General features: G+C 41.3%; 1 protein-coding gene and 1 non-coding gene across 2 annotated transcripts; one reads left to right on the forward strand and one right to left on the reverse strand.

Annotated features, from left to right (window-relative positions):
- Positions 1–308: 308 nt before the first annotated feature.
- LOC147180010 (CLIP-associating protein 1-B-like) lies at positions 309–26,882 on the reverse strand. The gene is made up of 40 exons (XM_086068866.1): positions 26,644–26,882; positions 25,622–26,040; positions 23,073–23,151; positions 22,874–22,977; positions 22,696–22,787; positions 22,335–22,410; positions 21,608–21,705; positions 21,454–21,524; positions 18,746–18,877; positions 17,583–17,659; positions 17,411–17,503; positions 17,177–17,322; positions 16,947–17,082; positions 16,795–16,865; positions 16,560–16,619; positions 15,033–15,110; positions 14,786–14,953; positions 14,655–14,701; positions 13,020–13,217; positions 12,866–12,892; positions 12,456–12,551; positions 12,211–12,390; positions 11,182–11,286; positions 10,464–10,561; positions 10,342–10,365; positions 9,821–10,053; positions 8,362–8,425; positions 7,962–8,125; positions 7,659–7,881; positions 7,400–7,489; positions 6,600–6,743; positions 6,412–6,518; positions 5,224–5,371; positions 4,961–5,144; positions 4,624–4,677; positions 4,353–4,561; positions 3,175–3,303; positions 2,899–3,105; positions 2,703–2,819; positions 309–1,684 (listed from the first exon to the last, which is right to left on the reverse strand). Exons 2-40 carry the CDS (start codon positions 25,832–25,834, stop codon positions 1,601–1,603), a joined length of 4,626 nt encoding a protein of 1,541 aa, XP_085924992.1. The 5' UTR covers positions 25,835–26,040; positions 26,644–26,882; the 3' UTR covers positions 309–1,600.
- Positions 24,125–24,252, forward strand: LOC147180011 (U4atac minor spliceosomal RNA). The gene has a single exon (XR_015094279.1). It is a non-coding gene; the product is annotated as a U4atac minor spliceosomal RNA (small nuclear RNA).
- Positions 26,883–27,254: the final 372 nt, after the last annotated feature.

The following is a 27,254-nucleotide window of genomic DNA, read 5'->3' on the forward strand; positions in this document are numbered from 1 at the left end:
CAAACTCACCCAACAAGCTCGAACTTTTCTACCTTCGAGTCACGATAAGCAGCATCAGGAGTCCTAGAGCAAACAAGACAGAAGCGACTCAAAATAGTAAATGTTTAAACGATGTTAATTTACGTGTCACTGATCTGCTCTAATTAAGATGAATCAAAAAAGGACCTACCAGTTCAAGTTCGTTCGTTCTTTTGTTGCCCCACTGAGCTGAGAGCGCCATCTGCTGACGAAACGTAGTCAATCGTTCGGCCTAAAACATGGGATGAATCATTCCAAAATAACAATTAAATGCACAACAATGACAAGTATGATATTTTAAGTTTTATTTAAGTCTCACTTGTGATGTAACATAAATACTTGCAGTCATAGTCTGCGGAATATAAATATATTGCGTGATGGGTAGATGCATGCGGGTAGGAGCTTTCAAAGGGATGCATAGGCAAAATAACTTCTCTTCACTTTCAAGTCCACTTGCTCCAAGACGGGCTTAGGTCTACTGAAGGAAAAGAGGTGTCTTACTAAAGGCACGCGCACAAATGAGTGAAAATGTAACATTCAACGTCAACAGCCCCGATTTTCGACAAGGCCATGTAAATGTGGAGGCCCGACTCTTTAAAGGGTGTCATGACAGGATGTGCATCTCAAGAGGCATACAGGAGGCACATTTGTACAAAACGATCGCCGTATGATTATTTCTCTCTAAGCACAATGTCTAAAATGTTATTCTAAAATATTTCAGTCTTTGTTTTAAGATGAGTGCTTCAATTTCACATTTCTTTTCAGCCAAACACACAAATACAGTCTTGGAGAAGACTTACAGGAAGTGAGCAGTCATGAGGACCATAATGACCTTCACAGGCGAGCTCAAGGTCAATGTCACTATCAGCGAGCTTTTTCCACCGCAGCCGCTGATTGTCTATATTGCATTTTTTTTTTCAAAGTCAAACCCAAAGTTCATTTCACAACATGTTTTAAAGCATCTAAAGAATGTTTGCAACAATTTTAGCTATTAGTGGCATTTGCAGCATTGACCTTATATTTAGTGGAATATAGAAAACATTGACAGTAGTCTTAACTTAGTGGTTTAACTGTAACTGGACTGTTTTGTTAAAGACCAAGCACAAGATGGAGTGCGAGAAGATCACCTAATTTTAAGTGTAATACAACAACTTCATTTATGATATACACAAACGCATTTTTAGGTACGTCGCCTAATTTTCTCTTATTGAAAGAGAAATTATAAGGACATGTTAATGTGCGTATAGATTTCTCTCTGGAGAATTTAGAAGACACTCAAGTTAGTTACATGCAGAAGAAGGGAATGTAGTTTCTTGAAAATATTGTGTTTCATTTCATTTCAACAAAGAAACCAAGAAGTACTGTTGGGCTCCAAAGTTAAGCTTCAAATCATTGGCCAGCCAAGTGATCCTCTGCAGCGACGTGACAAATCATCTTTGAGAAGACAACGCTCTTCCTCTCAGTTGTGGATTCAGCTCTTCGAGACTTTGTGTCGGGACGACGCTGATTTTAGCAGGACGTATAAAATGGCAGAAAGAATATCAAAACGATGCTGACAAGAGTGTTAAACGTTAAAAGCATGTTAGTAGGAAGAGATGTCGGAAGAGCTGCTGCTATTGCTGGTGGAGGTTTGGGCCCTCTTGATGTACAGGTTGAGCAGTTTCATCTGTCAATGGAAATATCAGTAGAGTTAGGACATGATTGCGACCAGTTGATTTGCCGCCATCAGCCTTCTTAAAGTGGAAGTCAACCTTAAACATTTTTTGACAATAATATGTTATATGCGACCTCACTAGTCTAAACATGACATTCTGGTTAATATTACATTTGTGGAATATGAGTTATGAAGCAAAAGCCAGCCATTTTTATCCATCTCAGAGGGCGGCCATTTTGCCACTTGCCGTCGACTGAAGATGGCATCAACAGTTTCTCAGCGTTCAGGCAACAACCAATCAGAGCTCACCTGTTTTCTGAAAGGGAAACTTGACTCATTGAGCCATTTTCAACAATAAAAAGTTATTATTTTGTCCAGAATTAATTTGATAGCTACATTATTTTTTGGGATATAATTAATACCTTTAAAAAATAATGTTTCCACTTGCTGTCGACTGAAAAAGACATCACCTGTGCTGAGGAAATAGGTAATGACGAATCATGGCTCAGTTTATTGACCAAACCCAGAGAACAGGTGAGCCATGATTGGTCGTTACCTACTGCCTCCGCACAGGTGATGTCATCTTCAATTGACAGCAAGTGGTATAAATGTTTTTTAAAGGTATTAATTCTACATGAAAAATAATGAAGTTATTCTGGACAAAATATTCACTTTTTTTACTGCTGAAAATGGCTAAATGAGTCAAGTATCTCTGAAAGCTGCGCTGTGATTGGTTGCTACCTGAGACCTGAGCAACATTGATGTCATCTTCACTCGACAGCAAGTGGCAAAATGGCCGCCCCCTGAGATGGATAAAAACGGCTGCTTAACTCATATTCCACTAACGCAATATTAACCAGAATTCCATATTTAGACTAGTGGGGCTGCATCAAAAAAAAATTTGAGGGTGGGGGGTGACTTTCCCTTTAATTATGACATTACTGTATGTTTTTCATTCAGGATAATATATAAAATATATAATATATATAATATAATAAACAAATGAAACTTGAATCTCTGGTGGAGGTACCTTGCTACCAGTGAGCTGAGACAGGTAGGGCTTGAGCTCCTCGCCAATCACAGCGTAGATGGCCACGAGGCAGAAGACGCTGGCCTTCCTCACGCTGCTTTCCGTGTCGTCGTAGCCCTGCGCCGGCAAAACACAATAAACTCACAGAAGCGACATGGCTGAAAACTTTGATCCTGAATGCAAATTTCTGCTTCACCTGCAGTAAGCCCGGAATGATGTCATGCAGCAGCTGATGCAGCGGCTCCTTTGTGATGCGTTCGATGGCCCTCGTCTGCATCTTGATGGCGGCCAAGTTGATTGGATAGTCGGCCGTCTGCACGATGGGGCAAAGCACCTTGATGCACTGCTCCGGGTGGATTGAGCCCGCCAGTGTGGATGCGGCCTCTTCTGCCGCACGCACCACCTTCAACGGATGTTCGTCCAAATCAAATATGGCGCCATTTCTGAGTATCCGCCTGCACAAGCTGCTCACCTCCTTGTGCGAGTCTTTATGAGCTTCCAGTGTCTTCATTATGGTGAGTTCGGCATAGTTCTTAAAGCGGCTCGGTTGGTTTTTCAGGATCTCCCTCAGGACCCTCAAGGCCAGCGCTCGGATCATGTACTGACGAGAGTCCGAAAACAAATGTTATGTAACGCTCAGGTGCATGTGGGCGTGTTTCGGCATTATGACTAACTTTAGAAAGAGAGCGAAAGGTCCATTTAATGGAAAAGTATCATATTCAAGCATAAATGCACACATTTTTATTTTCAACCCAGCGACAGCTTGGAAAAATTGTACTGGAAAAACTTTATAAAGGGGGAAAGCAACACAAAAAACCCTCTTTATAATACTATTTTATATGCAGCCCCACTAGTCTAAGGACAGTGTGATTAATATTGCAATTGTGGCGTATGAGTTAAGCAGCAAAACTCACCCGTTTGTATCCATCTTTGGGGGCGGCCATTTTGCCACTTGCTGTTGGCTGAAAATGACATCACAGTTGCTCAAGGTTCACGTAACGACCAATCACCAATCTGAGCAAGCCCAGGAAAAAGGGAGCTGTGATTGTTCGTTACCTGAGAAAATGTGATGTCATTTCACTGATCTGTATATATTGCTGGATAGCCAATAGGCCAAGACCTTTTGAAGTCAGCAATTCAACAAAATGCCAAATCTAATATTGGCGTCTAAGAAACTGAGCAATACAAGAAAAAGGGGGTCTTCAAAGCAGCACATACCGTCCACTTGTTAAAAAACTGTAACCACCCCGCCAAACGACCCCCCCCCCCCCCCCCCAGCCCCTGGACCTATACTAAGAGCCTACGAGCTGAGCTGTATATGTCTAATTTCTACGTATACGTACGGTTTATATAGTAGTCTGTGGGAGTGGTAAGATGGCCGCCCTGTGGCTTCAACGGCGTACATAAGCGTGTATGGGCTATCCAGTAATATATACAAATCAGGGATAAAAACGTGTGGATTTTGCTGCTTGATTCATATTCCAAAAACTCAATATTAATCAGAATGTTGTGTTTAGACTAGTGGGGGTGCATTTACATTTAAATTCACTATTAAGAGACAACTTTATTAATTGATCTTGTAAATTCCTGCTGTAACCCCACAAATCCAACAATTCCCGTCATTTTGTAACCCGAATCACTGCTCCTTACGTCTTTGTCTCCCAGCATCTCCAAAAGAAGCAGCAACGTGGTCTTGAAGTGCTCGTCCCAAACCACCTGCGCGTCCTCCCGTGCCACCTTGAGAAGCTCGAGCAGGGTGGTGCGGCGCTCCTCGGCTGTACGCTCCTCGGCGCCGCGCTCGCCTGCTGGGCCCTGAGACAGCTCCTTCAGCAGCTCCCCCACCAGGTGCTCGCTCACTCCTACTCGAAACGGCGCCATTCAGCTCAATTCGGCATGTGATGACTTTACAATATGTGTTTACCTGGAACATTCCTGGAGTTCTGGATCTTGTTTTCGACACATTCTTGCTGGCGTCCTGCAGATGACAACATGAAAGGCATTAATCATGGAGTGATGGAGGAGATCATCAGTTAGTCCAAAAATGTATATTTCTTTATTAGCAATTACTGCATCTTTGTGCATTTATCAAAGTCAGTAACACAGAGCAATTCAATGAGCAGAAGGGCCAATTAACCTGTGTATCCACCTGTTACTTTACAAGCCCACATTAAACACCGAGTAAGTGTATTATTTATGAGTATATCGAGCTGACTCATCATTTCGGCTTTTCTCACTTATAACACTCAAGTGTGACGCACCGTTTTGCCTCAGCTCCACGACGTCATAGTTGTGCGGGTTGTAGTCTCTGAAACGCTGCAGTGTGAACGAACGCGGCGAAGGAGTGTTCAACAATGAAGTCTTGTTGTCCAGAGCGGTTCGCCCGGCCTCCACGCCATCACCGTAAAGCCTCAGGTCAGAGTATGAGGGAGCACCACCTTCAAGCTGCAGGAAACAGATTAGTAGTATGGAAAGCCGTCAGTGCAAAAGAACAACATGAACGGTGTGCTCCATTCACCCTCACCATGGTGTCCCGTGTTCCGTCTCGCTTATATGGCTCCATCGGCTCTTCTTGGCTGCGGTAGCTGAAGTTCTGGATCGCTTCAGTGACGCCACGCAGGGAGCTGTAGATCTCCTCCGAGTTCAGGTTCTCGCTGTCGCACTCGAGCATGCTGCAGAGGGTACATTTCATTGAATGGCAAGCACTTGTGTTCATTCTTAAAAAGTGCAAAACAGGTGAGTTCAGCTGAGACAATCAACCATTGGACCTGAAAAACATAGCATGCAAACAATTTGACGTAATCATCGCACCAAAAGCTTGTGTAAAGAACATGCGGATGAATTTTCTTTTTCACACGGCTACACAATTATTGGCACCTCTCTGTTAAGAAAGAAGTGGTAACAGAATTAGCTTTAATCTGACAAAAGTAATAATAATAAAAAAATAATTAAAATTAACCAATGAAAATCAGGCATTGCTTTTGAATTGCGGTTCAACAGAATTATTTAAAAACAAAACAACTCCTGATTTTCTGAATCACACGTGCAAATGTAGTCACAGGAACATCAAGCTGTTTGGAGAGCCTTGACCCTTAACTCTTTAACACAGAGCGTTTTTTTCTAATCTGAGACAACTTTTCCTCTGGTCCATGTTTCATGTTATACACCCCATGTCACCAAACAGCACAGTGTCACCCTTTAAACAAAGGCCCAATGGCTGATTACAGCTTTGAAGACAACTGTGCAATTAGAGGACACACCTTGGTTGAACATGTCTTGTCCCTATGGTCAAATTATTTTCAATCTTTCTGTCATTTTTGTCCAAGCCTGTTTCATGAGCTTGTTTAAAAAAAAAAATTCTGTTGAACCACAATGGAAAAGCAAGATATCTCCAAGTGGTCTCATTGGTTAATTTTCATTCAAATACTTTTGTCAGATTCAAGTTTATGTGACCACTGTGGGTTTTTCTTTCATTAAAGGGGAAGTCAAGTCAAACATTTTCTTTACAATATGGCCTACCATGCATGCATTCTAATTAATACTATGTGTTTGTGGAATATAAATTAAGCAGAGCATGTTTGACTTAACTTCCCGGTTTACAGAGAGGCACCAACAATTTGGTCCACGTGTCTAGCTCACACCCACATCCCAAACAGGATTTTATGAGAGGTTCTAAAACTCCCAAGAGTGACACAGATTGTGCGAAATGTACCTGGGAGAAAGCCCCCCATGCGAGTAGGAGGTGGGAGATGTCAGTGGGCTGCTGCGGCTGCTCGACTGGCGCGGAGTTGTTCGACCCGCCGAGCTACTGGGAGATGCCTGTACAATGCATACATCTCAAAAAAGCTGAAATGTGTATTGTGTGTGGGGTTAGCGTGTGTTTACTCTGATATGCGTTACCATGCTGATGCCGCTCGTGCTCCTCAGGTGGTTGTGCAACAACTTGGTGGTCCCATCTTGGAAGGTTTTGGGCAAAGCGCCAAGGAGCATGGTGAACTCTGGTGTGTTGAGCTCAAACAGGGCGATGAGCACCACCTGGGCCGCCTGCATGGACAGATGCACGCATATTTGTTGAATCAGTGCTCACTGTTTTATGCCACTTTTGGGGGTCTCAGTGATGCATAATTACACAAACGTCAAACGTTGGTGTTAAAAAATATTTGATGAAACTGAAATGGGAGCGAGGTTGCAACAGTTCTGAGAATGTTTAAAGTTGGGAACTTTCTATGGGATTTGATAGAAATTTGTGGTAATAAATAGGAATTGAGAAAACATTTACAAAATTGAAAGTTTGCTCTTAATAGGCAACTTAAATATATTTGAGCTGACTAAAACAAAAAGATTTTATGTAAGAAAGGTTGAATATCTATACTACCTGCTTACTTCAGGGCTAATATGAGACTACACCCCCTACATGCACTGTGCATACCTCCATCATATGCACAGATGATTTCTACAATCTAGACAAGGGGTCACCAACACGGCAGCCCCCAAGGACCGCGTGAGTAGACCCCCTGTTCTAAATAGGTCACCAGTGACGGGACTTTGTGATTTCCAGGAATGTTGCCGAAGTGATCATTTGGAAAATGTCAACACTGGCAGAGATGAATAGAAAGTAAATGTTGACTGGTACATTCATGGGTTTACTAATTATTGTGAGAAATGAACATAATCAGCTACAGTTCTCTAGATGATTCTACCTGCTTGCACCTCTCCTCCAGGTTGCCTTCACCAGGCAGAGAGGCCACGATGCCGGCTCGAACTGACAAATCCTCCCAGTTATGAAGGGTCTGGGAGTTTGGTGAATGAAAAAAATGCTGATTGTGGACACAAATCAAGATGTGAAAACAAAAAGAAACAGCATGGAACCAGACCAGAACTAAATAAATATGGAGAATGAAGATGTGACAACTGAAAAATGTTGCAAGAGAGAAAGATGCCACTGAAAAAAAAGTCTACCTTCCGGACATCAGAGCTTTTGGGTTCAGTGGTCCACGTGATGATACGCGAAACAGCCAAACGTGTCTCGCTGGTGTTGACAAAGTCAGCCGGGTCCATTCGCCGGGCAAGTGCCTCGATGTAGCGCAGAATGGCCACCTTCACCTTCAGGTTGGGCGTCTGCGTCTGATCCACGATGAAGCGCATCAGGATGTTGAACTGCTGCTCGTATGGGAAGGATTCACTGCAGACAACAGATGCGTTTCAGCCACATGCACCAACCGATCACATTCTGACATTCCAGACTAAAGTGTCTGTCCACACCAGGTGACGTCCAGCGCCTTTTGAACTTTGGCCTGGACGGAGCCCAGGAGGTCAGCACCCATTTTCTTCAGCAGCTGGGTGAGTAGGATGAAAAGCCAGTCGAGCAGGTCTTCCCGGTGGAGAACAATGAAGTCCACCAGAGTCTCCAGGAACATGCTGAAGACCTGAGAGCAACACGTTACAGGACAAGATCAACATCTCACATCTGGGGTGCGGTGATTGACGTGACGGGAACTGTGAGTGGTCAAGAAGAGCAAACACTTACTCTCTGGTGTGTGTTAGAATCCACACAAGTGAGGAGCCATGCAACAAAAAAAATGACAGTTAGTTGTGTTTCTGTTAAACATGATCAGATGATGCTACCACTATTAGCATGGAAGTTGCATTTAACGGGTGTCACCTTGCTGTGAGGATCTGCAAACATCCTGGTGAAGATCTCGCAAAGTCTCTTCAGCTCCACACGACTGAGACACAGACACACACACAGGTTTGGGTTGTATCATATCAAGATATGAAACACTGACTCCGAACCACATTAACGGCCCAAGAATTATTATTTATTGAATTGAATATTGAATGTATTTATTATCTATACCAGCAGTGTATAGTGGCAACAAGCAGAACAATTAAATGGCCTTCCACTGCGCATACGACTGTCGCTATTCATGCAACAGAATAATAGTGTTATGCTCAACAGGTCCAGAGTATTTGAGTAAATTGAGACAAGATCATCATTATTTCAGTATACAGTGTCCCTCGCTATAACGCGGTTCTCTTTTGGCGGCCTCGCTGTTTTTCAATTTTTTAAAGAGCAATTTTGCATCCTTTTTTTTTTTAACAGTAGTATCCCTATTTTTATTTTATGAAAGTTTGAGTGTGTTTAAACAGGAGAGAAATGTGAGAAAATATAAATGCTTCTACGAGAAAACTGTATAAAGTAGGGGTGAATTTTTTTTATTGTAATTAATTGCATGACTTCAATAGTTAACTCACGAGTGATCACAAATTTTATATCTGTTCTAAATGTACAATATTTCATACCCTTAACACAAAAGTGAAAAAAGTTAAACTAATAGAAATATGGCTGCATCTTTTAGTCATTGATAAAGTAATTTCTTAATAAATAATACAATTTGAGTTCAAATTAAAAACTGTACTGTACTGTAAAAAAACCGAGTGTGATATTGATTTGTGTTTAGGTCATTTTTCTGCCACTAGATGGCATCATTGAATTTGTAAGGCATTGGTGACAGCTCAGTGCATTTTTCTTTTCATATTAAGAGCTATCTAATCTTTGACATGAAGTAACTTGTGAAATTCTGCACATTTTTAAAATTGTAAAATGCAACTTGACACCAGTCTCCACAAATATATGCATTATTGTTACATTTATTGCTGCTAAATTTTGATGTGGACGTGTCTGCTGCATTGCAACTTTCCCCCAGTACAGGCTTTCCGAGTAAAGGGCGGTCATTAATCGCGTTAAAAAAATGTGTGCCGTTAAAGGAACTTTAAATTAACACACATTTTGACACCCTGAGTACAAAGTGCGCGGTGAGGGGTATTACAGCCTTAAAACATTTGTAATAAATGTAAAACAAAAATAATAATAATGCCGACTACTTCGTGGATTTCACTTTTTGCAGGTATTTTTTCAAAAGTAGCACAAGCGATAAATGAGGGAAGACTGTATAGGACATTTTATTCGATGGTGTGCTGTGAGAATTTTCTAAAACAAACTAACTAAAAAAAGTACAAATTAAGACTTGGCTCACTAAAGGCTGGAAAACCCTGGCATAAAGTGTCTCGCGTTTGTTTAAGATGTGCTCAAGAGAAAGGTTGGGTTTGATGTTGCCAACCTGAGCATTCTGTGGCTCCTCAGCACATTCTGCAGACCGAGCAGGCCTTCCTTTCTCTCTGACCAGTTGGAGCTGGCGCAGTGGTTGAGAATTTCAGCCACATCCTCCGTGTGACGCATGCCGCCATTGCGCGAGCTGTACGAGCGTTCCGAACAGGCGCTCGAGGCATCGCTGTTTGCGTCGTCATCAGAGAACATACCCGGTGACTCAAAGGGGCGCCGCACCGAGCGCTGCTGGAGAAAGAAAAGTCAGAGAGTTTGGTACTGACATCTGCTAAAAGCTTCATCTTCGGGCTCTCGTATTAACATGCAGTTAATTGAGACATATTGGCAGCTAAAGTATTAGGACCGGACGGGCGTGTTTAGCAAGGGACGCATACATAATCATCATACATCATCATCGTATGACAACTGTGTAAAAACACAAAGTCAGTCAATCACACATACTGTATATGACTATGAAGTGATAAATGTTACATGACTTCATGCTCATGCTGACACACAACACATCAGCATCAGTACCTTACTCCTCGAGTCTCCTAAGAGCTGAAATGTGCAAAGTCCAAGAGGGTCCATATCAATTTTAGGCTGTACAACATACCAATTCCAAGATAGAGCACATTTTTTTGCAAAATGCTTCTCACCAGAGCATCAGCAACAGCCGCCTCCACCTCAGTGCCCGTGTTAAGAATCCTCATGGCATTGACGGAGGCCGAGATCCGAGCCTGGTGAGACAGACGGTCTGACATAGAGAGACAAATTGGCATGTCAGCACACAATTCACAAAGGCAAACTAGTCTTTCAGAGTACCACAGCATTCAACATCTTTTCCGTTGGACTCATGTTAATTCAATTAAATATGCTGTTTAATCAAATGAATAAAAGCAAAGCTTTACATTGCATTTTTTTAATAAGAAAAAGTGAAAATCAATTCACCATCAAACGATGTCATGTATGGCATCAAGGGTCATGTTGCTATTACATCAGCAGACCAAATGATATTCTGTTAGAAGCGTCTAAGCCAGATAGAATCAATCAAATGAGATGTACAGGAAGTGCGTCTGGCTGGCAGAGACGACATTCTGCGGGCACCTGCCAGCGAATTGAAAATCACCACCACACTTTTACGACAATAATCTTGCGCTTTTGTTTCGATTTCGAGTCTGACCAATTTATCGTAGCTTTATTGTGCACACATAGTAGCAGAAGATGAGATCAGAACCAGAGCATGCAGGAAATAAATCAACCAGGGAGAACATTCAGAAGAAGAGCTGTACGGAACATTGATATTTCATTTCTTGAGGACTTCAGTAAACCTGAAGGCCCGGGTCACCAACATGAGGGTTTTGGTACCGTACTCACCCAGGGGGGAGAAACCCCTGGAGGGGCTGGTGTCACGGCTGCTCTCGCGACTGGTTTCGCGGCTGCAGCCCTGACTCATACTGGGTCGAGGGATTCGGCTCCGTGCTGGAGTGGTGAGAAACAGACAGACGGACAGACGGACAGACAGAAGCGCAGGGCAAGAGTTTAGCTGTTAGCTTCAGCTTTTAGCGCATTCAGCTATGCAGGAGCATTAGTCAAGCAAGACAAGAAAGAGAGGGTTAATTGGAGGGAAAGGAGCAACGAGAAGGTTTTCAAGTCTCTGCATGTCTATTGCCCTCAACAAGAAACAATCTAATTGACAATTTTCACGATTTGTGCGTTTATAAGTCATATCGACGACGACTTCACTCATTCACTCCCAGCAACCCCCCTTCGCTCCCGGCTGTTTTACTGGATTTTGACTGACTTTGCAAGACCCACAAAATATTGTGCTCTATTGCTATAAAAATATAAATAAAGATGACTTGACTAAAAACACGGAGATTAGAGTATCTTCTTTTATCAGGAAAAAAAGTATATCTGCTTCCGTTTTGCAACAGTTAGCATAAGAAATAGCTAAGTTTAATCAATATTCACAAATCTGTTTAAAACACTGAGGAAGAGAGCCTTTTTGCAGCGTGGCCCTGGTTGATCTCTTATACTCTGCTGCCACCTGCTGGCCGTTTTTGTAATAACTACCATTGCTTTAAGCGTTCTCTTCAGTTCAGAGGCTGCGTCAAAGCCTTATGTATACTCTAGCATAATAAAACATCCATACGTGTATATATACACGTTTTTTGGACCATGGCAATATTTAAAATAGAACGTTATTATACGTTTTTGGGAGCAAATGAGTTAAAATAATTGCCCAAATCATTTTTTCAGATTTTACAGGGAACACAAAAAAATTTAACCATTTGCATGCATCATTAGGAGATGATTTAGACCAAAAAAATGACTTAGGTGATCATTTTAAGAGGCTGATCAAATAGATTATTTCCAGGCAGTCTTTTGGTCAGCAGTCCTTACCGGAGCCTGATCTGGTGGGACTGGTCTCGCGGCTACAGCCTTGGCTGCGGTGGCCTCGCGGGCGCCGACTGTTGCTCAGACTGCTGTTAGTGGCAGCGGTAGCACTGGCAACAGGCACCCTGACCATCCTGCCGTGGGGGGAGCCGAGCAATCGGCCTGGGGAACCGGACCTGCTGCCGGCTGAAACGCAAAATCACATTCACTAACAAGTCAACAGCGTGGATGTCTTATTCAATCTTCCTTACGTTGAGACTGTGAGGCCACCTTCCCTTTACTGCGAGCCCGACTGTCGGGCAGTGACGGACGCTTTCCTGTGCTCGTCCTCTGTGTTCGGACGCGACCTAGAAAACCAGAAGACAAAAAATACAGAGATCTGGATAAGTATTTATTTCTTGTCACACTACGTCATTTCCCACCTGAAGGACAAACATTGTACAGACTGAAGGTCCACCGTGCAATATACAGCATATGTTGGCCCCAGAATGAATATAAACATTGTTCCCATGCAAAAACAATATAAAAAATCCCATCTTGAAGTGTGTGTATGCAGCACGCACGGGTGACAACTGACACCGTCACTGGACTGATGCGGGGAAAAAGACACTGCGAGGGAGACAGATGGACAAGCATCACCCTCCAGACGCACATAGCTTACCATCTGCTTTAACACACCACAAGCCGTCTGACCGGCAAGAGAGCCCAGGAGAGACACAAGGGGTTAAAGGTCAGGACTTGGCAGGGTGACTGGAAGCGCAGTTGGGATTTAATTGTGTCACCTGATTAGATCATAAACACGTGGTGCCACTCACCAAGTGAAGCATAAGATCCAGGAGGCAGAGCTGAGGCGGAGCTAAAAGGTGAAGTGGAAGTTTGCACTGCGGAGGTCACAGTGGGCATCCGGGTGCGAGCGCTGGCTGCCGCATTGACGTCCACGTCGCTGCAAGAACGCTGTAGGGTGCCGGGGGAGGAGGTACCAGTTGGGGGTTTTGAGGCTTGGGTTGCTTTGGCTAAGGAAAGATTATCAGAATTTTTTTTACCACTTTATGTATGTGGGCCAAGTTCATCTTTCTATGCCAGAGACATATAATGTCAGGCAGAACAATGAGATGTTCTTCCATTAGATGGTATAAGGTACAAAAAAGCTTGTGCGTCCACCTGCAGTCATTCATACAAATGAATAAATCATGGCTTCCTGTATCGCATCGCAGCTTTGTGTTCAATTAAGCGGGGCCAGATTTCACAATATGTGAGTAAATTGAGACAAAATCATCATTACTTCAGTACTGATTTGTTTAATAGATAGAGTTTTTTTCTTATGTAAAGCGGGTGCAATGGTTCAATAATGGTTTGGGAAAACTGCCGTAATGCATTTTGAGTTTGAAACGGATGGCGCAATACAGCCACTAGGGGTCATGTTTTAACAACCATTTATGAGTGAGTTTCAGACACGATTGTGTTTATTTTGGAACTATCCATTTAGGTTAAAAAAAAATTGCAACTGACGTGAGATTGATATCATCATATTAGATTGTGTTTAAAGGAGGATTTGTAAACAAAATGTCATTAAAGAGATGTTGAATTTAATCTATGCCAGTACCGAACTACAAAAACAAACATTAACTGCAATGCCAAAACAAAAAAGTTTGCTAACAGCAGCTAACAAAAAACGGCCATCAGCTATTTTGATGGATTTATCAAATAGATTTCTTTACTATTACAAAAAAATGTAAGGGTGGATACCTGGATAACAATCTGTTCAAAAGCAAGTTTTGGCTACCAAACTAAACCTTAGTGACTTTTTTTCTTCTTTTTACAATTTATCAACAAATTACTTTCCCTAAACTTGTTTCTTTCATTAAAATTTGTGACTAAAATCAACAACAAGTTGATACACAGGAAATTATATAATACTACACTGAGAAGATCAATTTCAAAACTTTAACGACTACAGTTGACACTAAGAGGGCTGATATAAGGATGCCCCCAAAGACGAAGATGTGCAGCATGTGTGTGTAACCCTTTCACTCTGACATCTCTCCTTCACCATCTATCCATCGGTTTTGATCAATCTCATCTTTCGCCGACTGACGATGACATCACTGTTGCTCAGGGCTCAGGCAACAACCAATCAGAGCTCACCTGTTTTCTGAAGGTGTGCTGTGATTGGTTGTTGCCTGACACCTGAGCAACTGTGATGTCATCTTCAGTCGACAGCAAGTGGCAAAATGGCTGTCCCCTGAGATGGATAAAAAACGGCTGGATTTTGCTGCTTAACTCATATTCCACTAACGTAATATTAACCAAAATACAGTATTTAGACTCGTGGGGCTGCATAGAACATATTATTGTCCCCAAAAATCATTTGGGTTGACTTTCCCTTTAAACACTATAGCCAGCCATGAGAACTAAACATTTAGTAAAACAACAAATGCATGTGTTCTTACATCTGGTCACGCTTCTTCCAGTGGTGTTTCTTGTCGACAAATTTCGGCTATAAACAGCAACGAAAAAGGAAAACGGCAATTTTGAAAAGGCACAAAATGGAAGCGTTGAATTTCACTTTCGAGCGTCTCACTTCAGGCTCTCCTGGGAGGAGGACGAGGAATGATCAGATGGCGGAAGGGACATCAAAGTATCACCACTTCGCAGGTGAGCCTGAAGAGCTTTTTGATAGGACGACTCCAAGCACTGGAACAGCTGCTCCGCCTCCCGACTGAAGTGGCTGTGGAAGTTCCAGTAACACCTGCACGGACACCATCCATCATCATATTGGGACTCCCATTCAACATTGTTGAAGACAACAAGCGGTTTTCCACACTTACTTCCTGGCCACAGACCGCACCTCAGCATCTGCATCATGAATGCCTTTCTTTATAGTTTCCATTAAAACAGCGACATGCCTGCCAGGGCACACATGAAGACATAACTGTGTGAATATCTCACACACACACAAACACACACACACACACACACCCACACACACACAGACTTGATAACAACTCGAGAGCTCCCCTGGTATCGAAGTTTAGCTCATGTTTCCCCCAAGCGACAGTGATGGCAGCAGCCATGCAGAAACACAATGTGTCTTTTGCACAGGCAGCCCTTCCCCCTCCCCACCATCATCATCATCATCATCATCATCATCATCACCATGTAGCCTGCCAAGTTCGTGTCTGGTTACCTTGATAGAATAATCCCCAGCCAATGGCACCACTTTCACTCAGTAGAATTGTCACTCCTACTGCTAGTTCCAAAGCCGATATATTACAGTAGGGCTGCAACTAATGTTTATATTAATAAATGAAAAATCTGCAATTATTTTTTGTAATTAATCTATAAAACAGGCAAAAACAATTAAATGGTTGAATTTCCATAACTTTCCTCAAAAACACTGATTATGGTTCACTTACTGATTTGGTCCGTAGTAGGCCCAAAGTAAGAAAGTGGATGTGTTGTAAATGTCTTAATATGATTTAAAAACTAAGACAACAATAATGCTTTCATTTAGGACTATAAAATCACAATAGTTACTATTGTCTAGTGTTAATTTTGACCCCAAACAACTCCTTAATTTTATAGTAGTAATAGACTAAAATTAATAAAAGATTTAGTCATAATTTTGTCATTTGATTGCATTTTAGTTTTAATCCAATTTTAGACAGAAATAAAGAGCAATTTTAGTCAACTAAATATTCAATTTAGTCAATGTTTTCCTTCAGCATACATTTCAAGTTTTATACAAAATATTATAACATACCTATTTGTAACTAGTTTAACACACAGGACATTTAACACAACGTTGTCTTTTTTAAACTTTGTTTCAATGAGACATGTTGAACTGACAATAATATGCCGTCTTAAAACTTTTTTTTCACTTAAATAAAAAAAAAGTGCCTGGGATTAATCGTAAAGCTGCACAATGAATGGAAACATATTTGAACATTAAATAAGTTGCAGTGAACAGTTTCTGAGTGGTTCTTTTCTCCCACCCGCGTTTCATTCCTTCTTCTGATTGGATTTTGTGAATTTTCGTCTCTGTGTTGCTTTCGTTTTCCTTTTAGTCATTGACAAAATTGTCATCAATTTTAGTTATTGTCTCAATGAATGGCTTATATTTTAGTTTTTGTCTAAAAAAAAATTGTGATGAAAAATATGATGAAATTATCACTATTGAGATTTTGACAATTTTAATATAAAGGACTCTAAACATCCATTATCAAAATAGAAATCAATTAATTTGATAATCGATTGATTGATTAATTGTTAATTAGTAAATTGTTGCAGCGTTATATTGCTGCAACTGATCAAGCTTCGTGCATTTGTTCTGCATTGTTTTCATGTTTCCTGACCTCTCCAGGGAGTTGGTGTGCCACTCCTTCAGTTGCAGGTCCAAGAACTCGTAGCATCGTCTGTAGGTCACAGGGCAACCAAAATTTTACCACAACCACTTTTATGTCTGATTGATTCTATTCTATCATTTGAAAACAAAACTTCTAGACTGACATAGCCAGCCTTCATGACTTGAATAGGTCCCCTAGAACAAAAACAAAAAGTCAGGTTTTCAAATCATTTGTATTGCTTAACCTTCTGACAGCCACAGACTTGGAGATGCAGTTGCTGGTGATGATAGGGATGAGACGAGGGTAGTGTGTGTGCTGCAAAACACACACACACAAGCATACGTTAGCGCACTCATTTCGAGAAAATGATGAAATGTGCAGGAAGCTGTGACGTACTCTTAGGATGAGACGGATGGCGGCCAAACCGGAGGTGGCTATGATTTTGGCACTATTGAGGACCAGGTTCAGGAGCGTGGGCATGATAGCCTCGGCGGCATGATCAAAGCGGGTGCCGAGCACTGAGGACAGATGTCTGCAGATGACAGAGCCAATCAACTTTGACTTGACTGAACTTTTTTTGTTAAGCACGTGGCCAATACAAAGACTTGAGAGGAGGATGGTCTTACCCCAGTGTGATACAAGCTTCCCGAACCACCTGAGAACGCAGGTCTTTGGCTGACAGTCTGAACGCCGACTCCAGGAGCCGCAGCTGCTGCGGGAAGCCGTCAAAGTCTGCTGCTCCGGCCAACAGCAGCGAGCGCACCTTCTTCAACTGAAGTGGCAACGTAGGCAAGGACAAGGCAATGAAGCACCGAAAAGAGAAACAGTCAGCGATATCAACTCCAGAGATGACATCTTACCGCTGCAACTCGGAGCTCCCAGTCGCGCTTGTCGTCCGAGAGCACGTCTCGAATCTTGGCCATGGCCTCCTCCACCTCCCTGTTGGAGTAGATCTGACGGAGCAATAAGAACGTGTCGTCAGCTGACCATGTGACAGACAAACACAGTGAGCCTTGAATCAAACCAATCAACCTGCATAGTTGGGACATCCTCGAAAGCCTGCATAAAGTCACCCTCATCCACCGCGCCAGCAGTGGGCCCATCTCGCCCTGTGGACAACAAAATGACAGTTGACATCAAGGCTCAAAATAAAAAAAAATTCTTTGAGGAGCCATTTTGCTAATCAATGACTCAATAATTTGTAGAGCAACTTTCTAATTCTGAGGAGCACTTTTTGCAGGTTTATCCCAGGGACCTGAAGCAAGGATTTTATTAAAACTGTTCAAATGCAGAAAATTTAATTTCAAAACACTGCAGCCCATATGGCCAAAAAATTAAACTGCGCACTCCCTTTTTCACGTACACAAAGCGCACATGAATACACATCCGCAAACAGAGAGCGGGAATTCTAACCTCGGATCCAGACTGAAAACTATCGGCCAAAGGCTTGCAGGTGTTAAATCTGCTAATTAGAAGACGATTAAGTCATAAATGGTCAAATGTTATTTTTTTATTCATTATTACAACAGGTTATATCGATCACATCATTTGTAACATTACCATCTGAAAGAAGGGCTGACGGGTTGAAGCCATGTCATATTATTGTAAAGATATTGTTGGGCAAATTCCTCCATAGAGCAATAAAAATACAACAATATAACGAATGAACAATTTGTACTGTATGTTCTTGTCTAGAAACATTTTCAGTGAGGCAATTTCAAACATACTGGTAAATATCTATATATTTTTTAAACTAAGTATTGCATCCTGAATGGGTTGTGTGGACCATTAGCAAAGCTAAGTTGTGATAATAAATAAATAAATAGGGTAAGATCTACTGTAATATATTTGAGAACATGCAGATCTCAAAATCAAAACTCAGGTCTCTATTGTGAAAACCCAACAATAACATTACTCGTAAATATTCAAGATAGTATTCTGTATTAATATACTTTAACCATATCGGCCACTCCTTCTGGCTGATGTACTCTGGAAGGTAATTCATGACTCTTAAATACCTTGAAAAATCTTTGATCCCCAGTATTGCTAATCTATTAATTTTAATGAGGCCAAAAAAGTGAATTTTGACTCACAAAATGCAATTCAAAACCGCTTATTTCGAGCCTTGGTTGACATGATGACCTCATAGACTTTTTGTCTCAGCGACTGACTTGATGGAAGAAGAGGGCTCTGACCTGCTGACTTGCCACTGGCGACGGGCCGTCGGAATGAACCCACAACGGTCTTCCTCCCAACCAACAATTCTGCTTTGGACGAGGATGAAGAGCAGCCGCCATCCACTGAATCGTCATCTTCAGAGTTTTTATCTGTGGCAGGAGAAAAAAGGTGAAAAGTCACGTGGGGAAACAAAAGGGGATCAGTTAACTGGGAGACTCTCAACAACGCGGCGTGGGCAGACACGCCGCCATATCGGCATTTCAAATTCAAATGGCCACACGCCAGACGGCAAGCACATTCCTCAACGCAACACGCCAGCATCGCGACAATCAGTCTCGTGTCACTGTTGATGACATCGACGCATTTGGAGGACAGACCACGGCTAACAAAGGTCAGCAAAGAAGACAAGCAATTTGTGTTGCTTGTCGATGTCCCCGTGTGACTTTCAGCACGGCATGTGACCAACGTCACAACATTATTCAAAGTTCACACACAAATTCTGTGACTTCATTGCTTCCTGCAGTGTCGATGAGAGCACAAGGGTGGGGAGCCCCCCCCCCCCCCCCCCCGAGAGCACACAATACAGAATGTAATGCTAAAGAAAAATCTGTCACAGCACTCCATGTATTGGAATCAGGCTGTGTGGTTTCATCATATGCTGTGTTCACCCTTTATCATCAATCAGCCCTTCCACTCTCCATCATTGATCATCTGTTCACTCCCTCCCTGAATGAAGAGGAAGAGCTCACAGGAACAGATCCGCCGGCAGACCAGTTTCCTCAGCATGCCGACAGTCAGGTGGTCCGGCAGTTCTCTGCGCTCCTCTCATCTCTGGCAGGGAATCTCTCTCATATTTAAAGTCAAGAGAAATCCTGATGCTCCTGACAGAGACAACACGTTGTCCCCTCGTGCTGACTTCAGCAAACACGCACACAGCACCAGCGTCACGATGGAGAGAGCAGGAAGTGTGGGTGGGGACAATGGGAGGTGCATGAGTGCCAGAATCACTTGTGGGTGGAGCCGAATGAGGCACAGCCATTGTGTGCGCGCGCGCCTCAGGGAAGGAGGAGGAAAACGGTGCGAGTGAGTGTGTCAGCGGAGCAAGCCATCAAGCAGCTATCGTCACACACTGCAAAAAATGCTTTTGTGCTAACAAAGAAAGTCAAATCCCAGAAAAGTGTTACAAAGTCTTTCTCTCCTGAAAGAGGATAAATGCCAACGCCCTAAATGTTACACATGCAGCCAGCAAGGGGGCGCTGTCACAGGTGCATTCGCACACTCACAAACTGTTCACCAACAACTATTATTGATCTTACTACTACTAGTTTGTTTATGTATCTTTGCTGGAAAATATGCATTCTTTTCTCCACATTGAATGCTTTATTTCTGTTCCTCACAGCAAACATGACACCTTTTTTTTTTTTTTTATCTCATCAACCTATACACTATTACTACCGTATACAATACACAACCTTACATAACACTAGGAAGTGTTCACTTCCTACAGTTCCTTCTCTAAATACACTCCAATCACATATTGTTGCCAACCTGTTGATATCCAGCACTGACTCTCTCCCTATATATGTATTCAAAAAAAATCCATTCATGTTCGATTCCCATCATACACACATACGGTACTTGATTCCCTTCCTCCCAAAACTTCTCTATTACCATTATTATTTATAAACTTCTTAATTGCTACTCAGCTTGTACAAGCTAGCAAGCAGCAACAAGCCACTCTTTCTTGTTGAACCTCCACCACAAAACAAGCTGAAAGGAGCCAAATAGTGTCAGACAGGCAAAATCTCATCGCTTTATTTGCAACCTCCTCGGTCCGCATTTCCTCTATTTATATGTTAGCGGCTCCCTGAGATCCCATCAGGTGTCATGAGGACACCAGAAGAGCGAGTCGTGAGGAGGGACAACTCTTTGGAGAAATGAGATGGTCGCCGCTCCTCCATGTCATCAATTTATGGTGACGTCATTTAAAGATTTCATCACGTCACGGGTTACAAACTCAATCATCTTCATGGTTGAATGTGACGCATTGTAAAGCGCTTTGAGCACCATACGGTGTAGAAAGCGCTATCAGTCCAGTTACCATTTATTACATTTATCACCGTACCTCCACTTTGCTTCAAGTGAAATCAAATTAAAAACTCTAATATCAACAACACTGCTTCTTTTCACAATTTCCGATTGTGAGTGGGATTCCCCAGCTTCTTACTACTTGGCCCACCACACTCGTCGCTCGCTGGGCATTTTTGTAGTGATTTGAATATATGTGCACCGTGTTGATATGCTGATTATGTACTGCCCAAAACAAAACAAGCGACTCAGAACAATGTGTAAACTGAAATAATCAAGGAATGACAAAAGCAAAAGACTAACTATTTAATGATGTCCTGCTCCATTTCCGATCCAACTGCTACATGCCCATTTTAAACATCATTGCCGTGGATAAAAAACACCACTACAATCGATTATTGCGCCTTTCTCAAACGACCTCGATGTGCATTTAAAATGACTGTGATGCCTCTTATAACGGTGACATGATACCAGCTAGTCACTTGAAGCGTTAAGAGTGCCAGAAGCTAGAAACATTGCAAAACATAACTTCAAATTGACCACTTGTCCTCAGCAGACCACACTGCGAGCGATGTAATGAAATCAAGAGGATGAATCACATGCGCAACATGTATAGGAGCTGGTTATTTAATCCTACCTGACACAGGTGACAGGACCATGTTCCCCGACCTTTGGACCTCATCAAATTTGTTGAAGATGACATTCAACCTGGAAAAAGGTGATCTGCATGTTAATGGCACGGTGTGAATTCACTGCGTGAATTGTTAATGTTTGATGTAATCTAAACACACCGTGACTGAGGTAAGCCCTTTTTTCCAAGATCAATCCTCACTCGCTCACCGACGTGGCGGTAGATTTCCACCAGGCAGCTCATGGCTCCATCGCGCACCTATAAAATTTGACAGAGTCACAATATTATGTTACAAGTCCTTGTTGATGATAACAACAGGAAGCTTCTGCTAATCTGCAATAAACTTCCCCTGTTGCACAGAAAAGGCAAAAAAGGCATACAGATCCAAAATTATGCATTACAGTATTTGGAGCACCAAAACTGCCAAAATTATAAATTAATTAATTAATAAAAGTGAAAATAAAAACAGATCTAAAAAATACAATTAAAAAGTTTAATTCAAAAAATAAAAATAAATGGATATAAAAACAACAATATATATCCATAAATAAATAAATACAAAAAAAAAACAAGATTCAAAAAATAAAAATATAAAAAATATATAGAAAATTTAAAATAAATGTAAGTGTCTTTTTTTATTTTTACTTTTCTTTATTTATTTATTTATGGCTGTTTTTAGTTCCATTTATTTTTTTGTATTACATTTTTGAATGGTATTTTTTACATCTGCTTTTTTATTTTCACTTCTTTTCATTTATTTATTTTTAATTTTGGAAGTTTTGGTCCTCCATAGGTTTAAATAGTAATAATAATTAGAATCTGCAATAAAATAACTGAGCAGAGGGTAATCACAGATGTAATGTTTTCAGCGGGAACACATGTTGTACCTGACTTGTGGGATCTCCGAGCAGGTTACAAATATGAGGAACTATTTTGCTGAGTGTCAGGCTCTGTGATCCAAACCTGAAAACAATTGTACACATTTCTTACATGAGACATGAAAAACATAGAACATTTTTTGTTTTAACTAAAAACAACATGATGAATCATGCAGCCAAGAAATAAAAAAGTTACAAAATACAAGAACGTTTTTCGATTTTTAAATTTAAACTCCATTGAATTTGGTATTGACAATTCAAATTGCCATATTCTTTAAATGAATTAATTAGAAATGATTAAGACAAAGAAAATGTCCTTGTTAGTTCACAAACGACTTCTTTCAAGTGACACACCATGATGTGAGCTTACATATTTAAGGTGGAGACGAGACAAAGGCAGAGTCCTTCTCGGGTCCTGTTGTTCTTATGTTTGAAGCCTCCCATCATGCGCTCCCAAACGTACTGATAAGGCATCAATAAAACAAATTCGAGTTGCAAGAAAATCACAATTGACATTGTACTACGTACATGCAGATGTTTTTTCTCACTTGTGGGTTGGCGGCCTGGTCCATGATCTTAAGTAGAAGTGTTTGGTCCTGGTCACGCACTTGATCCTTGGCATCTCCCAGACGATCCATTAAGCTAGGAAGAACTTAAAAAAAAGAAAAAGAGAAATCATGCACATCATTTGTGTTTTGACTCCTAAAATGTTTAAAAAGCCTGAGTCTTCAATGTCAATAAGCTCACCTGTTCCAACCTGTGTCCTGAATTTTTCCTGCAGTCTGTTGACTAGCGCAGATAGAAGGTCCATCCCCAACAATACCACCTAAAAAACACAAAACACCACAAAAACAAAATACATCTTAGACTGGTTGCCACTTGCCAGTCAATCGCAAGTGTAAACAAAAAAAACTACTACACACCTATGGACAATTTAGGGTCCTCAATTAATTTAACAGGATTGTGTTGGGATTCAGGAGAAAGAAAAAGAACCAACGTGAGCACAAGGAGATCATGCAAACTACTGTAATACTGTGTGTTGCTCATGATAATGATGGTGACATATTATCAATTACTTTTATCATAATTATGATTTTTATCACCATTATTATTAATAATAATATTATTAATATTATTGTTGTTGTTAATATTATTACTAAACAGTAGTAGTAGTAGTGGTATAGATGCAGCATTTTTATTATAAACGAAAAACTATCATAGTTATATTATTATATCGGAATTGTTAAACAACAAGCAAAACTGCTTACATGCTACTTTAGGCCTGTAGAGATTGATATTTAGCAATTTTGTTCACTTTGGTTATATTCAGATGGACAGGTAGGTACTTCATTCATCTACACGGGAAAATCACTATTTATATAAATAGTTATTTCAAATATTAGTATCTTACATACTTTTATATACAGTAATATATATGATACTATTACATTATAGTATATAATTTTGTCTAATGTGTTGTTTTGTACTTTTTGGCATAGTAAACCCATTCCATAAAATAATTCGAATTTACTACCACTAGAGGGCAGAAAAGCAAAGGAGGTGAAACCTGCACAGGATTGTGGGTAATATCATCAAACTTGGAGTTTTATGACAGTTGAAGCCACAACAAATCGCTTACATTTATTTAAATCACGAGAATAGTGTTGTATCTTTGTGTCTGTTTAGTAAGCAAATATAGAGCAAGTCCAAAAAAAAAGTTGAGTGTGAAGTCAGACAAAACCGTGAGTGAGTTCTCTGCCCGCATTGCATTAGTGTACCGCACTGGTCACATGCGTGCATCTTTCCTCGTCATGGGGTGACTGGGATACTCAATGAACGGATAGTGAGAGTCTCCCTGCTGACACCATACCAACACATTCGCACCTCCCGAATCCTGTATTCGGGTCCTGGTGCAATTTTTGGAACCTTCTCACGGAGAGTGACAATGCACAATAAATGAATTCAAAGAAAACATAAACACTGCCCCTCACAGGCGAGCAACGGCACTACAATATAATGGAAAGAACTTGTTTCCGTACAGCGACATCAAATTTTTCCGAATTAGACTTCTGGACGCCTCAGGTGGTTAATTGAAGCAGTATTATCTTTCTCAAACTTTAGGAACAGCTGAAATCAAATTGTTGCTACATTCAAATCTGGCCTGAAAACGTTGTTCACAGCTTTCAGAAATGATAAACATCAGTTCAGCATTTCACAATGTGAAGTTTGTTTTCGTTTATTCCACTTTTGTCCTGGGGTTTACAACCATTGGCATTTTGTATACATATATAATGTTAGAAACAAACTTGGCTTGCCTGTAGTGACCTTAAAAAAAAGAAGAAGCTACTTTCAACATTTGAGTTGATTTAAGAGCAGTCAGACGTGTCAGAGTGCTTATTTCCATCATTCTTGCACGCCTGGTTGGACTTCACACACGGTGTAGTTCTACTTAGGCGGAAGTTAACAGCTATCGGAACTTGATACATGCGCACACACTCACATGGTCTGTGTTTCCAATTGTGTGTGTGTAGAGCTGGAAAGGGGGCAAGGCTCTGGTGGCTGCGAGCTTAATTTATCACTGCCATTAGCCCAAATTCAGAGCTTCTGTGTGTTCATCGTTCGTCTTGTGATCAGTGATTCCCAACCAATGTGTCGGAACAGTCATAAATGTCACTTTAGTGGTCTGAAAATGATTATTTATTTAGTACAAATAATTTATCTTTCTTGAGCTGTCAATGCCGGTGATGTATATTTTCACCCTTGATTAATAAGTTGTGTTCGTTAGTTTCAAATAAAATCATTTTTTTTCTCCCCAAACAACATAGGACCAAATTTATAAATAAAATCCCATTTTTAATTCAAGTCCATTGATTCAGTATGCATTGAGAAGTAATATATTATGTGTGCCACAATTATTAACATCCATGATATTAATAATTTGTACAGCCCCTTTTGCCAACAAAGCAACACCTAATCCTCTTCCAAAATGTTTCACAAGATGGGAGAATACAGAAAGATTTTTTTCTTTACGCAATCTCTCTAAATCATCCAGCGACCTGGGTCTTCTCCTCTTTAGCTCATTCCACAGGTTTTCAATGGGGTTGGGGTCTGGGGCTTGAGACGGCCATGGGAAGAGCTTCACTATGTCTACAATTTTCAGTATAGAGTATGCTTCTGCAATACAAATTTAATTTATTTTGTTCTATAATGTTTGGGAAACATAACATAATAAAGAATCTGAATGTATGCATGATTAAGAAAATACATTCAAATGACACCAAGTGTGTAAAACTGACCTTGAAGTGACTAGAGTTGACCCAGGAGCTGGCCAGCGCCTCCACCATCCTATCCTGGATCCCCTGGTCCTGGTCAAGCTCCGGACATTTGTCCTCTTGCAGGATAAGCTCCACCATTTCCTGACCCGCCTGCAGCCTCCTGGTCAGGTCCTTCTGCATAACCTGCTCCAGCAAGTACTCCGTGGCCATCACCTCCTCCTCCTCGTCACCCATTGGAGGGGAACCGATGAGCACACGCCAACTTTCAGCAAGATCTTCTTCCCACGTTCAGTCCAACAAAGTCCTGATAGTTGACGAATCTCTCGGTCGTGTTTTTAAGCCAGTTACGGTTTTAAGGAGGCAGCTGGCGTTGCTGGCTGAGTCCCTGTGTGTGCCATAATCCCCCACTTGGCGGTCCAATTTGTTCTCCTGTGTGGCTCCTGTTTGAGCACAGAAAATAAAATACAGTTTTAAAAAAATATCATGAACACCTGAGATCTGTTTTTTCACAATACATTGTTGTCAATTCTGTTTTCAAATGTGTCAATTAACGGTTTCTCTTCATATTTAAATTGAATGTGTTTTTTTGCCTATGTAAAAGACTACCGCATTGCTTTGTGTATATGAATACTGTACACGATACAAATAAAGTTGGCATGATGACTAGTTTGACTGCTTCCAATTCACGGGGTTAATTTAGTAATTATCGTCGAGGTTAATTTAGTATTTTTTGTCGGGGTTAATTTAGTAATTATTGTCGGTGTTAACTTAGCAATTTTCTTCGGGGTTGACTTTGTAATTAAAGTACTTGCTCCGCCGCTAATCTAACAGATAGTTTGTTTAGCTGCTAGCTTTTCCCCCCCGCTAGCACAACAGCTAAGCACCGTAAGCAGCCTTGGGGCGCAAGTAGGCGCAAGCTAGCGTTAGCTTTAGTTACATTTTCGAGGAGTCCGCGCGTGAGCCGTCACGTCGCGCAAATATGCGAAGTGGCGTGCACATGAATTAAACATTAATACAGCGACACTACAAATTCACACACTCACCGGATGGACAAAGTCAGAAGTGGTGACGGTGATTCGGGATGCAGCTTCCGTTCATTCAAATCGCAGCCCGACACATCTTGTAATTGACACCCAAAGAATAATCGAACTCTTCGCATGTCTTCTAGGCTTTTGTTATTTCATAAATAAAGGTTTTCAAACACAGAACAATAGCCATTTGTCAGTCAAAAAAAGTTTGGTCCGCATCGTGTGCCGTAGGGAAAGCAGCTGGGAATGCTGCAGAATGGCGACCCCTCGTGGCAAGATTTGGCCAGCAACGTGGGCCGTTTTTTGATAGGACCTTTCACATCGTTACGTCAGACGCTTCCTTCCACATTCAAAATTTCAAAACATCGATTAGAGTCACTGAATACTAAAAATTGCCCCGTAGTTGTGTGTTAGTGTGAATGGTTGTTTGTCTATACAGTATGTGCCCTGCAATTGACAGGCGATAAATCAGGATTTGATCTTGCTCAATGCCATGGCGGGGACAGCCTGACCCGGGCACTAATCCCATGGGATTTAGAGTGAAAAGTGGATTAGAATAGAATATCTTTTTATTGTCATTACACATGCACAAGTACAGAGCAACGAAATTTCACTTTGAGTCATAT

The sequence above is a fragment of the Leptonotus elevatus genome, chromosome 2 (assembly GCF_054856555.1).
Source record: "Leptonotus elevatus isolate MCC_2025b chromosome 2, RoL_Lele_1.0, whole genome shotgun sequence".
NCBI lineage: Eukaryota > Metazoa > Chordata > Actinopteri > Syngnathiformes > Syngnathidae > Leptonotus > Leptonotus elevatus.